Raw genomic sequence first — 13,259 nt, forward strand, 5'->3', positions numbered from 1 at the left:
GAATGTAAACGTTTTATTCTTTCACAATTATTTACAATCTTTATTTTAAAAAGTGTAAAGTGATTCTATTAAAAGTGTGCAAGGGTACAAACTCAGTCTCTGTAGCCTATTAACTTCCAAGGAACAACAAAAGGGCATTTTGTTCCATGACTCAGTTTCTTGAAATCTATTAAATTAAAGTAAATTATGTGTCACTGTTCTCCTCCTCACAGAGGAAAGTCCTGGTTCTGAAAATCCAATAAACATGAACAACAACCGGTTAATGGATAAAAACAAGCAGAATGCACACACACATTCTCTTGGGTACATGTGTGCAGACACCCATAGGTTTAACTTGTTTAAGGAAGAAAGGAAGTTGAGTTTCTCCTCACCAGCTCAGACCAGAGGGTAGCTGGCTGCAGTAGCAACGCCACACTGGTTGTGTTTGTTCCTGCTCATCATGATGTATCCTTTATCTCCCCATCCTAGACCCCAGCTACAGAAAAAAAACAACAATGTTTAGCTGCTCTATGTAAAATGGAATCATAACAGTCACAACAGCATGCAAAGACATAATTGGCTATATTTTGATAGCAGTGAAATTTATACGGATGGTTTAGGACGTTGACGACAACTATAAGGACAACGCCTCCCTGCTGCTGTCTGCTTAGCTTCCTGTCTCCACTGTTACACTACTGACTGAGTAATTAATAATTTAAAGGTCCATGGTGTGAGATTCAGAAGGCTCTATTGGCAGGATATGGCCTATATAATATTTATAAGTTTGCTTTCATTAGTGCATAATCACCTGAAAAACAAGAATTGTGATACGGACAAACCAAACACTGCTTTTATAGTTTCTTCTACACGCTTGGGAGGGGGAGAGATGAGGTGAAGGGTATGCTGTTGGTTGCAATCTGCAACCTCACCACTAGATGCCACTAAATCCTACACAATTGTGCTTTCAAAAATGACCAACAGATTTGGCTGTTTACCTGTTCTTGACTAGCCAGTAGTCCTTTCCGTTGTCACTGCCGTAGCCTACAGCCAGTACACCGTGGTCCAACTCTGTGCTGCTGCACTCCGGCTCGTCATACACTCCTAGAAACACAAATTAAATAAAGATTAAAAGAGTATTTCACATTTGTCCTTGCATTCGATAAAATATATTATCCTGCAGAAGCGACACAATGTGTAAAACTGTTCACCTGAGTGATAGAGCTGGAAGGACATTTGAGAGGCATCGATGCCGATAGACACAGGTCCGATGGTGGCCACAGCCTCCTTCAGGGCATCTTCATCAAATTGTTTCACATCAGTGTAGCCTGTGCATGTGGCACCAACACTGTCAGGCTTGTAACGGCACTGACCATCCTAATTAAAAGAAAGAATTCACAATTTACCACAATTTAGTACCATATTAACGCATTGTGAAAGTTAAAGTGGTGAAGTCAGTATCAGAGTTTAAGCCACTATATGTTTTGTCCACAAGATGGCAGTATTGTTCTTGTCTTACATGGAGGGCCATGAAACACTGAGTGAGTTTGCATCTCCTGTTTTTTAGCATAATAATGACAAATGTCATTTAGAGATCATGACTTTTCAGTCAAAATGCTTTATGTTTACCTCAGCCTCATAAGGGTAGGAGTCCTCTGTGTCTATCCCTCCGTTTGCCTGGATGTACTGGAAGGCTTGGTCCATCAGGCCACCCATACAGCCCATGTTGCCATAGTCACCAGAGCAGTCAACCAGCTGCTGCTCGCTCAGAGACACCAACTTCCCAGTCTTCCTGAAGTGCTGACCCTCCAGTGAGCCAGTCTGAATGAGATATACATTCATTTCAAACCTGTTGTTTTTTGCCTTACCAAAAGAAAATAAACTTAAAGTTACTGTTGCACTTACTGCACTGAAAGCCCAGCAGGAACCACACTGCTTCTGATCCTTGACATCGGTGACGTATCCCTTGTCCCTCCAGTCAACACTGCTGGGCAGGTCTGTGCCTTCAGGCAGCCGGAAGAAAGTAGAGCCGTGGCGAGGCAGGGAAGCATTGAAGGAGCGCAGGCAGCCTTGAGATATCAGGCGTTTGTACTCCTCATTTTCCTGGTGAATTCAATGTGTGTCACTTAATAGAGTCTTCATTAGAAAACGTAATTTGCTGTGCAAGCTGATAACAACCAAATCACACTGAAAATATTAATTGACAGCTAAATAATGGTAAAAACAATTCCTGTGCATACCATGTCAGCAAAGTAGGTCATGCCAAGGTGATAAGACTTGATGCCCTCGTCGGCCAGCATGTTGTGCACCAGCACCAGTTTGCGATTGTTGAGCCAGATTTCCCTGCGGTGAGCCTCCTCTGATGGAGAGTTATAGCTCCTTGCTGTCAATCACAGAAGGAAACAATCAGAAAGAGTAGAAACAAAAGTGAAAAAAAGAAAGAAACCAATTTTATAGGACTCACTCACCATACTTGATTTTCCAGGCATGGAACTCCAACTCTTCCAGAGAAATGCTGGCACAGCTGGCCACAGCCAGAGCAGCAACAGCGGCAATCAGCAGCAGCTTCATCCTGATCGACAGTACAAGCAGAAATGGCAAAGAGATCCTCTGTGACTTGCAGGAAACCACACAGGTTGACGTGAACTGTTTCACTTCAGCTTCGCTTCTCAAAAGTCATGACGTTGGATGTCACATGCACGCTACCACTGGATCAGCTCTATTTCTCAGTTTCTTTCATTTCAAACCACTCAAACTCTTTTCCATCTCATCAGTATGTTTCTTCTTTGTATCAATGCATATGCAGTAAAAGTTGTGTGGGTGTGTCTTTGTTTGTCTGCATGTGTGCGTGTCTTATTGTCTGTGCTGTAGCTGCTTACCTGCCTCAATGTCGATGTGTGTGCGGTCAAGTTTAAAGTATAACCACCTGTTGGTGAAACAGAGCTGTGACAGATAGGCTTATATAGCTAACTACACTTATGACTTGCAGTATGTCCAGTCAGGTGGCTGTCAGCAGCTCATAAAGTGAGAGAGAGACAAGAGAGAGACAAACGTGGGACCTATGTATTATGGGAGGTTTGCATGATGCCATTCTTTCTGGAAAACATATTTTTACAATTCAACAAAAAAAGGAACTGAATGTCTTAGCAGTTGCTCACCACTTTGTTGGTTAGGAATTATACATGAGGAAGAAACTGTGTGTGTGTGTGTTTGTAATGCCTTCATGTGAAAAAACACTGTTGAGAATGTGATTCCAGTAACAGTGCTGGGGGCTTTCTGGAAAAACAAGTAAAACAGACAAACAGATGACATATGCATGTGCCAACATGTAGCGTCGCCCACATATTATATTCAAAATCTTAGAAGCTACGTTATGCAACGCTGGAAAATTTGTGAGTATCGAATGAAGGTGTTCTTATTTCTCGGATATGTGGGTTAAACTTATATATCGAAAGTTTGAATTTGATTTACATAAATGAGGAGGTTTTATTTGAAGTTGTGTTACCTTATCTTTCCCTCTTTTGTAAACTCCTCTATGTGAAGTATTGTCTCATAATTCATTTCATTTAGGGACAGACATATGGAGCAAACCATGTCAAAACAGGTACCTTCCTGCAAATATACTGAACGTTTTAAAATGCACACACATACACATACACACACACACACACACACGTGCGCACACACACACACACATACACACACACACACACACACAGGCTGATAAATTAATTCTTCTCTACATTTTATACTTGATGATTCATTTCTGTGTTTGTGTTTCCATTGACAGGTGTTCATGATTTCCTTTCTGTTTCCATACACACATCCTGTTTTCAGCTTAACCGCATGGTTTGATTTGTTCTGTGAATTTAGCCTATCCGTCATTGTCAGGAACATTTAGCAGTGAAATATGCAAAGGGAAACCAAAGTGTGAATTCTTTGTCTTATCAACCTTTTTTACATATTGCAAAGCAATATATTTATTTAGTCTTAGTTATTTTTGCATGGTATGTCACTGCAAAAAATCAGGGAAGTAAATGCACTGATGTTGTAACTGTTGCATGAGATGTCTCTCTGCCCAACCCTCTTGCTTGCCTGTTGTCTGCATTTGTCTGTCTCTCTGTCACAAGGCTTTCAGGTCATGACAATACATATACTCGTAATGATACAGTGGAATGAGGAAATACTGAAAGCCAAGCTAAAAGTTCACAGATGTCAGCGAACTCTATCAGCTCGTGTCATGTTTCTGCCTTGTTTGTGTTCTCAGTAGTCACATAGTCATGCACATGCCTGGGTTGTTTCCTATTTAAAAAAAAAAAAAAACCCAGTGCAAATAGTTTGCCAGCTAACACCGGAACAGAACATAATGTTCCGAAAGAAAAACAACAACTTACAACATACTTTATATATTACAACAGTTTGGTATTATTGTTATATATTATAGCTTTTTAAGCTTCGCTTTGGATGAGACAGAAATTATTTAATCAGTGGTGGTAGAAATACTCCATTGCAAGTCAAAGTCAGCAATCATCAGCAAATTATACTGTAAGTATCAGACGAAGATTTGTCTTGCAGAAAAATGTGTCACTGTGACTCATTAATTTCTGGACTTTTCTCTAGTCTTTGGGTGTTTTAGTTTTAGTTTTAGTTTAGTTTTGTTATTGATTACTTTTATCTTTTCTTGCCACAAAAAGTCATTTAAATGAAATAATACGAGCACTTTGGAGTGTAAATTGAGGGTAATTCTTGATACACTCAAGAAAAGTAAAATACCCTAAAATACAGTACAGTAGTCTATTTAAGTAAATGTACTTAGTTACTTTCCATCACTGCAGTTGACAATGAGCTCTTTATGTGGTTTTCAACCACTTTTATCTTGACTGAGCTCAAGTTTTCTATTTAAACTGAACAAGCTGAATTTTAAGTTGAGTGATCCTTTGTTTTTGTTTTTAACCCATACACACTACAAAATACAGGGTTAAAACTGAAATCAATATAGCACAGATACACAAGGTTAGTTTTGCCCACTGGATTAAAACACCCAATTCGAACTGGATAAAGTGAATCCAGTATTATGTCCGTGCTGTACTGATCCCACATTATGTTAATTTTTAACCAGTTCTTTAGGGTTCTTTAGAATATATTACAGGTGTGTGCCATAATTGTCATTTTGTGACAACACATATCGTGCGGAAAAAGTACACACAGAGTAGCTGAATGTGTGTCTTATCATGAAAGTAAGAAGTCAAGTGCAACTTTATATATTCATAAAGTTTGTGATGTTCTTTACACACTGTAAACCATTTACAAGAACAGTCAAGTGACAGATTTAGGCCATGAGTCAGCACAATACAAATACATTATTTTTATGTTCATAGCTTTGCACGCATTTGTGTGAATGGCCTTGAAAAAGAGCTTGAGGTGAAGCATGCAGGGAAGTTTTTATACACTTTTTATCATGATTTAAAAGTATGTACGCTTTGGTGTGTGTAGAGGCTGACAAGTTGATTCTCGCAAAGGCAACGCAGGAACCAACTAACTGTACGGAAAGAGAGCTTTCTGTTTAACTACTGCTGCACTGGTTGCATGTGATTATGTTTTATTTGTCTCCTTCAGGTTGCACATGACATTTTAGTTATGACTCCAGAAATGACACATTAACTCTCTGAAATGTTTTTTTACATTCAGCAAACAGATTGAGAATCAGGTTCTAAAAGGACAAGATTAATTTCACAGTAGTTATGGAAGATGTAATTACAATTATCCTTGTTATGATTTCAGCATTGATTACGTTGTATAATAATAAAAGCAAACATAAAAGTGGAATCACATTTTTTCCAGAGCCTCTCACCAAAGTCAGCTGGGATACTGTAACTCTGATGAGGATAAGCAGTCACAGACAATAGATGGATGAGTTTTTTTCAGATATAGAAAATATTTGTATGATTAATGTTTTTGTTTTAATCTGTATCATATGCCTTTGACCAATGACTTATTTTTAATTTTGTGTTCTTTATAACTGGGAAATTTTAACTTAAGGTGGAGGCTAACTACGCCCATTCCCTGTAGTGTTATAGAAATGATTTATAAGAGTTAAAGTAAGAATTGAATTTAAATTACAACCTTTCTATCTACAGTTTCCCCACAGCTGGAAAACTTTAAACCATTTCACCTCAACTTCAGTCCTTGCGTAGTTACTGCTCTCTGCCTGTAAAGGGCAGTATATCTCTTTATATATCTTTTGCAGTGTCATAAACACACCAGCAGAGGGCAGCATTTACTTAGCCTTTTCTTATACATTATGTCTGTCCATAGGTAAACACAGACTCCCACACATTTACTTGTAAATTGCGTCAGTAATAAAATCTACAGAACTTTTTATGCTGCTTCTGAAAATTGAACAATCTGAATCAATCAGTTCAAATCACTGTTATGATCAGCATCCTTAAAGTAACAGTGAGTTTCCTCCTCACAAACGGTTACACTATGATGGTTACACACAGCTATTATTAAAGCTATGTAGAGTTTATTGACATCTAAGTGATATAATGTGACAATAGCTGTGGGTGCATACTAGATTCTGGGGAAAGGAAACCCTCAGGCCCAGTGACAATACTAGTGTGAAAAGGCAGTAAGATGCTTGGCATGGGAAACTGAGAGGGACGCTATCCCTGGTAAACTCTTCTAATTTCATTACTCTACATGTTTCCTCAGCTTAGAGCCAATCACATAGTTGGCTGCTCTCTAGTGAGGGTCACACATAACAGCCGCTAAATTGTGACAGTGGCCCAGACAGGCATACCTTAGCACATAATCTGATTATCGGATCAATAACGCAGCAACATTTGGTGCATAGCTGGGATGGCTGGCTTCTTCTCTGGTTACACATTGCTGGCATTCACCACTCGTTCCCACTTTATAGGTGACAAAGTGTGAATGCGAGCAGGAATTCAAATGGAAGGCCTTTTAAATAAGACGAGTTACATAGCGTAACCTTGATCACATCTGGCTGTGCTACTGTCTCTAGGATTCACACAGATACTAAAAGTATACACACACTGATATGTAGAGTGTGTGGATGAAAAACAGATCTAGTTCAAGTCTTCTTTGTCTACCAGGTGTGTAGCAGCTCTCATGCTATACTTATGTTACACAAGGTAAGCATTTAGGAGATGTGGAACTTTACCATAAAAATATTTATTGACATCACAATCTTCTTGGACACAAAATGAGAAATGACACACACAAAGAAATTCAAAGAAATGATTTAGAAAGTCCAAATTCAAAACATCCAAGAATGACACAGATAACTTAACTGGAACATCATCACCAAACTGAAAGAACACAATCTTTGAGTCTGTTCAGAGCAAACAAATACTTGTTGAGCCGAACACATTTTTGATATGTTTTTGAAAATTACTTTCACTTTCCACAAACCATTCCATCATACATAGATGAGAAACTCCTTCAGAAACACATTGTATGGTCATCTCTATCACCTCTCTCTTTAGAAAACGCAATAAACTGAATCACAATAATTTCAGAACACTGGCCTAACCAAACATTTTAAAAATACACATAAACACCAATAAATAGAAACACTTTATTATATAATAACAACCAAAAAAAATGGCATCATGATGACAGTCACAGAGCATAAACCGCCATAATTGCTGCTTCTGTGTATCGCTGCATGTTGCATTTGTGCAATGCAGATAAGTGGATGATGACAACCACTGTACCAACAAAGAACATGAGACAGAGATAACCAGGGACATTGGAGGGAATCCCTGCTTGCCGCTATTCATCCCTCTGTACCTCCATTCATCCCTCTATCTCTCTGTCCTCTGCAAAAGTCTGTTGTGATCCTGTCTTTCTCAGTCCAAACAGGTCACTGTGGCTCGCACCTTGCCAAGGTCTGTGCTGCACCGGCAGTGGCAGAAGAGTGAGAGACAGAGAGAGAGAGAGGGGGGCAACAGAGAGAGGAACAGCACAGATTATAAACAGTGAGAGTCTCTCCCTCTTTCTCTCTCTCTCTCTCTCTCTCGCTCCCTCGCTCTGCTTTATCTCTATGGTGCACACACGTCGACCTGGAGCAAGGCTGTATACTGGTAAGGGAGGCCAGGAGCAGAGAGAGAAGGGGGTGGATAGATGGGGATGGAGTGTGTGTGGCAGGGGAGGGAGGGGGGATAAAGGGACACGCTGCTTCAATAGCGAAGCAGGTCCAGGGACTAATTGGATCTGGTAATGGCTGGTCAATGTGACTGAAGGGCTCGTTAGAACCAGTACAGCTCCTTGCCTTTCTTGTGCTGCTGGAGGCCTGAGAAAAAAGGACAAAGAAACAATGAGGGAGGACAACAGCAAACCACAGAACACAGGTTGTCATGGAGCCTACTTTTGCCAAACATCCTGTTTTAGACGGTTGAAAAGAGAGCTTCTGATGATTATGATGTATTGTGTGTGTGTGTGTGTGCGTTTGTGTATGTGTGTGTGCGCGTGTGTGTGAGAGAGAGAGAGAACATGCGTAGGAGTGTCTATGGCAGGGCCCAGAGTATTTAACGTCACAAGTTTATGCATCTGCGCATGTGGTTTTTCTACATGGATTGAAAGTTACATGTGTGTGTGTGTGTGTGTGTGTGTGTGCGCGTGTTTGTGTGTGTGGTTGTCAGAAGACACGTGTTTCTCTGTCTTTGAGCCAATTAATGGCACAAAGAAAGCAAAATCAGTACACAATTTCAAGTGTGCTCTTGTTATATTCTATACTTGCCACTTAGATATACAGAATGTGTTTCACATGGTTTGCTAGCCATAATCCAACATTTCTATTTGCATCTGTCTACACTGAGACACTAAACAGTAAGCAAAGCCTTGCAGTATTTGTAAAAGTCTGACGTGGTTGAGCAGTTACCTGCATCCATGTTGAGTGCCAGTGTCTGGCTGACGTCTCCTGGGGGAAGCAGGCTGGGCCAGGAGGCAGTGGGCTCCAGCTTGCTCACTTCATAGTGGCTTGGCAAGGTAGGGAGATGGGGTGGCCTCACTGTGGGCATGAGCAGGGGCCCGTAGTGGGGCTCCAAAGCTGATGGTGAGTACAGTTCGTGGAGAGGCCGTGGGGGACCGTAGGCTTGGGCCTGGGGATATGCCCAGCTCTCTGGTGGGTGTGGGTGGGAGTGGGGATGAGCGTGTGGATGAGGATGAGCGTGTGGGTGTGGCAAGCCCGGGTGCAACCCTGATGTGTATGGGTCCATGGAATAGGAAGGAGTGCCCGTCTCACAGTGGGAACGGCTCTGAGGCGAGGAGTAGTTACTGTCCCAGAAGGAAGGGGGGAAGCTTCTTCGACTGCTAGGTGAGGGGGTATCTAATTGGAGATAAACAACATCAGATTTAGGCCAAGTCACGAACACTTGCACAACTGTTGTGAATCATTTGATTTATAGAGACAAACGGAACGGCAGGAGCCATGCGGGAGGAGCCACCCGTGCTAAAACGTAGATGTCACTCACATGACTGCTACACCCTCTGGCCCAGATATCTTCCCTATTGGATCATACTGTCACACAGCCCTAGCTCCAACAAGACACAGAAATAAACACAACCACGTTCTAGCAGACAGAGGGAGAGAGAGAGAGAGAGAGAGGGAGGGTGACAGAGAGAAAGGTAGAAAGAGAGACGTCCCTATATCCTAGAGTTCTATATAAGGCAGACGCTCTGACCTGGAGGGAGCCCAAGGATCACAGTGCTTTAAATCACTCGCTGTGGTGACATCTCTCACTCTCATGTCAGCCCAGTACTTCTGAAAGTCTCACAACACACTCGCACACATGCACACACACACACACACACACTGTGTGCGCGCACACACTCAGACACGCAACACTGTGCCCTGTGCTAGCACCCACCGCCCCTCTCCTCTGTCTCCTGCACCCCCACCTGTTGTTTTCTCTGCTCCCCCCTCTCCTCGCCCTTGACAGAATGTCAGCGAGCCATTATATGTTTTTAGCAGTATACTTTTATATTTAGATATTCCTCTGAAAACAGACACCAAGCGGCACCCTGAGAGGTAGTATTTCCCTCTACCCCTACCTAGACCACAGCATATATAAATCTGACCGACAGGCAGGCAACTGACTGACTGAGCCACCATTGTGGGGCAAGAGCTGGAGCGAGAGTCAGAATGGCAGCCGCAGAGACGTTTGAAGGGGATACGCCGGCGAGGCTGTGCGCTTACGGCCATGTATAAACATAGCATCTGTTGTGAGGCAGGAAGCGTGTGTTAGTGCCGAAATGAAGACGTCCGACTGAACTAGGAAAGACTAACACGACAGCAGAGAGAGGGAGAGAGTAGAGGCTGTAGGCCCTACATGGATATCCAAGGGATATCTAGAGGCTGTGGGTAGAAAGGGATTTCTGTGTCTCTAGAAGATTTGAAAATGACTACTTTCGTACTTTGCAAACAAAAACAAACAAACATATGAACACTAATTATTTTAGTTAATTTTAAACACTTATTTGATGCATTATAATTATGGAATATGCATATGCTTTTTGTGTCTACAAAAGCTATATCCTAACTTCGAGTAACTTCTGTGTCTGCAGTAGCAAGGTTGCCAAAACATACCACGCAAGCCCATGTGATCCCTTAACTACAAGACTGCTGTTTGAAAGTTACTAACAATAATTTGTATTCCTGACTTTTCACCCCAACCTAAAGCTTTCTCTTGCTTTTCTATAAATCCTTATCCTTACCAGAGTCAAAAGAGTCCACTTTGACGTCCAACAGCTCCTGACCTCTATGACCTCTGAACCCTGCTCCCTGACCTCTCCGTGGACAACAGTCCAACAACAAGCAGCTCTTAAGTCCTGTCATCTGATCACATCACCTGTCTAATGCTCTGCTGTGCTCTGCACAACTGTCGACTCACCCTGTGTGGCCTCAAAAAGCAAGACACCACACAGTCAACTGTGGCACCTGTGCTCACATAAATAAAGGGAAATTATGAAACTGCAGGGAAGTAGCAGAGTGTAAAACCAACCTAAACTCAGTTTACCCAATCTATTTTCAGGCTGGCGTGAAAGTTCATGAAATAAATTTGTTGTAAACATTGCAGTGAGTCAGCTTGCCTTGACTAACATTCAGAATGAGTGCAAAATGCAATATTGGTTGTTTTCTTTACGGTCGCACACACACACTGGACAAGATTGACTTATTTCGGGTTTGCTTCATGGCGCATAGCCACCTCACATCCGTTGGTTTGTTAAATCTGTTCATTACTATTAATGGACACTATACATTTTTGTAACCTTGGACATTAAAATTACACGTGCACTGTAAGTTTGCATTGCTCTCACAAGGACAGGCATGTTCTTTTATTTGTATTAATAATCTTTATGTATGGGCAATGCAGTATACCTGTGCCCTGTTGGTCTGATGCCCGCCGTTTGCCCTCTCCATCCATGTAGGTGCTGAGGGCTCTGGAGAAGTGTTCGTCTACCACACTGCTGATGTCTCCCTGGTAGTAGGTGAAGAGAACACAGCGAGAAGTCAGGTACTCTGCCTCAGGGGCTTCCTGCTTCTCCTTGGGGCCCTCCTCTGGTCTCAAAGCTGAAGGCGTATAAGAGGACGAGGAAGAGCTGGTTGAAGATGAGGAGGAAGTTGATCCTCCAGTGCCTGGGCCCCCAGACATCCCCTCGGGACCCCTGGGAGTGTCCATAAAATCCCGGCAGTGAGAAGAAGTTCTGCTCAGACCTGTGGGAGCCTGCAGGGTGGGTGTTAGGGGAGAGGAAAGGGCGAGGGGGGGTAGAGGATTAAGACAGGTGTTGCAGAGCTGCCTATGAGACATTTTGACATAATGTTTTTCTTTGTGTGTGGCAGCACTGGCATGTGTCAGTGCGCGCAAGCGATTGTGCGACTTCTGTTCTTGCAAAAACACAAACAGCAGCACTGCCAATGTAGATATTCACAAATGCCGAATTAAATCGAAGAAAGTCTTACATCACAAACATAAAACACTGACAGGAGCGATTTTCAGCTTCAGCTTATTTGCTTTTACGCACAAGCTGCATAAACTAGCCTAAACAGTTGCTCTTCACCTTAACGACCCCCACTGCCCCTCGAACACTGGAAATAAGAAGAAATGACACACAAACATATAAATATTTGCTCACTTCCTACCTGTAAGCTATTGATAAAAGCAGGAGCAGTCGGTGCGTACGGTGCGTAATGTCCATAGGCTGGGTACATAACATCCAAACAGCTCATGGTAAATGAGCGGTGTCTTCACTGTTCTTTGGAAACCGACCTTGCTGAGAGAGAGAGTGACAACATTCCGTGGGGTTTTTTTTTTCTTGCCGAAGGGATACGAGCTCGGTGATCGCTGATCAGTGTGAAAAAGCCCTCGCAACACTCGACATAGTCACCCCCAGAAGGAGCGCACCTCTCTGCTCCCTGTGTGCGCCACAACAGCTGCGGCAGCAAAATGTGGTGAGGTTTATGGAGCAAGCATGAGGGTGTCCTGTCCTGTACATCTCTGTGTCAACCCCTCCCACCTTTACCAGGCAGCTCTCCACCCCCCCTAACCCCCCACATCACCACCACCACCAACACTCCCTCTATCATACAGCATCTATAGCAGTATTATTGATTGCATTTTCTTTTATGTTAACAATATACAGTAGTATCTAAAACTGTAATCACTGAAAGCATGAGATAGTTGTCAAAAGTATAGGTGTAAATCATGTCAAAGTCCGGAACTGCAACATTTCCATTCAATTATAAAACATAAGCAACAGCGTTATCTAGAAAGGCTGGGAATGATCTGTGACTAATCATGGCTCTACAACTTCTTAATCCTGGTGCAAAATAAAGGTTAAATAGAATGTCATCCAGTTCCACAAATAGATTTGGATGAAGTCATTGAGCTTTATAACCAGCCACACGACAATGAGCACATGATACATGCGATTCAGTGACTTTTTATTTCTTTCCATGTACTGTGGATACTTGAAAACTTTGTGCTCCGTCCAAGCTGAAAGTGTATCCATGGTCTTAAAACAGCCATTGGTTGCCAAGTAAACCCTCAAGTCATCTGAAGTATTTAGTGTGTTCCCAGAATGACACATAGGTGTCAACTATAGGTTGCATACACTGGTCATACCAACATAGAGGAGAAAGGGACTCTGCTCAAATCTATGACAAATTATCACCTATCAGCAGTGCAAACAAAAAGATATTTTCACACACACACACAAACATACCCGATGATAATCATAAACACAGTGGGGGCACG

The 13,259-nt window shown here is 42.2% G+C and overlaps 2 protein-coding genes across 3 annotated transcripts; both read right to left on the reverse strand.

Moving 5' to 3' along the window:
• Positions 1-2,995, reverse strand: ctsl.1 (cathepsin L.1). Of its 2 annotated transcripts, none has more exons than XM_019260366.2 (9): positions 2,856-2,995; positions 2,445-2,548; positions 2,217-2,359; positions 1,882-2,079; positions 1,606-1,797; positions 1,188-1,353; positions 975-1,080; positions 372-475; positions 1-227 (listed from the first exon to the last, which is right to left on the reverse strand). In XM_019260366.2, the coding sequence occupies exons 2-8, from the start codon at positions 2,545-2,547 to the stop codon at positions 376-378; spliced, it is 1,008 nt and encodes a 335-aa protein (XP_019115911.2). In that variant the 5' UTR covers position 2,548; positions 2,856-2,995; the 3' UTR covers positions 1-227; positions 372-375. The 2 variants fall into 2 exon arrangements, with proteins under 2 accessions (XP_019115911.2, XP_027130306.1); XM_027274505.1 differs by having other exon boundaries at positions 2,860-2,883.
• Positions 2,996-7,157: 4,162 nt separating this feature from the next.
• Positions 7,158-12,581, reverse strand: vgll2b (vestigial-like family member 2b). The gene is made up of 4 exons (XM_010757007.3): positions 12,146-12,581; positions 11,384-11,729; positions 8,885-9,331; positions 7,158-8,296 (listed from the first exon to the last, which is right to left on the reverse strand). Exons 1-4 carry the CDS (start codon positions 12,230-12,232, stop codon positions 8,253-8,255), a joined length of 924 nt encoding a protein of 307 aa, XP_010755309.1. The 5' UTR covers positions 12,233-12,581; the 3' UTR covers positions 7,158-8,252.
• Positions 12,582-13,259: the final 678 nt, after the last annotated feature.

The sequence above is a fragment of the Larimichthys crocea genome, chromosome XXIV, assembly GCF_000972845.2.
Source record: "Larimichthys crocea isolate SSNF chromosome XXIV, L_crocea_2.0, whole genome shotgun sequence".
In the NCBI taxonomy this organism is placed as follows: Eukaryota; Metazoa; Chordata; class Actinopteri; family Sciaenidae; genus Larimichthys; species Larimichthys crocea.

What these genes read in the sequence shown, in the direction of transcription:
- ctsl.1 (XM_019260366.2), bottom strand. Translation starts at nt 2,547, where the DNA reads ATGAAGCTGCTGCTGATTGCCGCTGTTGCTGCTCTGGCTGTGGCCAGC. An exon ending in TGACCTACTTTGCTGACATG is followed by an intron (nt 2,080 to 2,216) that starts GTATGCACAGGA and finishes TGAATTCACCAG; the next exon opens with GAAAATGAGGAGTACAAACG. An exon ending in CTTCCAGCTCTATCACTCAG is followed by an intron (nt 1,081 to 1,187) that starts GTGAACAGTTTT and finishes TTGTGTTTCTAG; the next exon opens with GAGTGTATGACGAGCCGGAG.
- vgll2b (XM_010757007.3), bottom strand. Translation starts at nt 12,232, where the DNA reads ATGAGCTGTTTGGATGTTATGTACCCAGCCTATGGACATTACGCACCG. An exon ending in CTTTTATCAATAGCTTACAG is followed by an intron (nt 11,730 to 12,145) that starts GTAGGAAGTGAG and finishes CCCACCCTGCAG; the next exon opens with GCTCCCACAGGTCTGAGCAG. An exon ending in GGCACTCAACATGGATGCAG is followed by an intron (nt 8,297 to 8,884) that starts GTAACTGCTCAA and finishes CTTTTTTCTCAG; the next exon opens with GCCTCCAGCAGCACAAGAAA.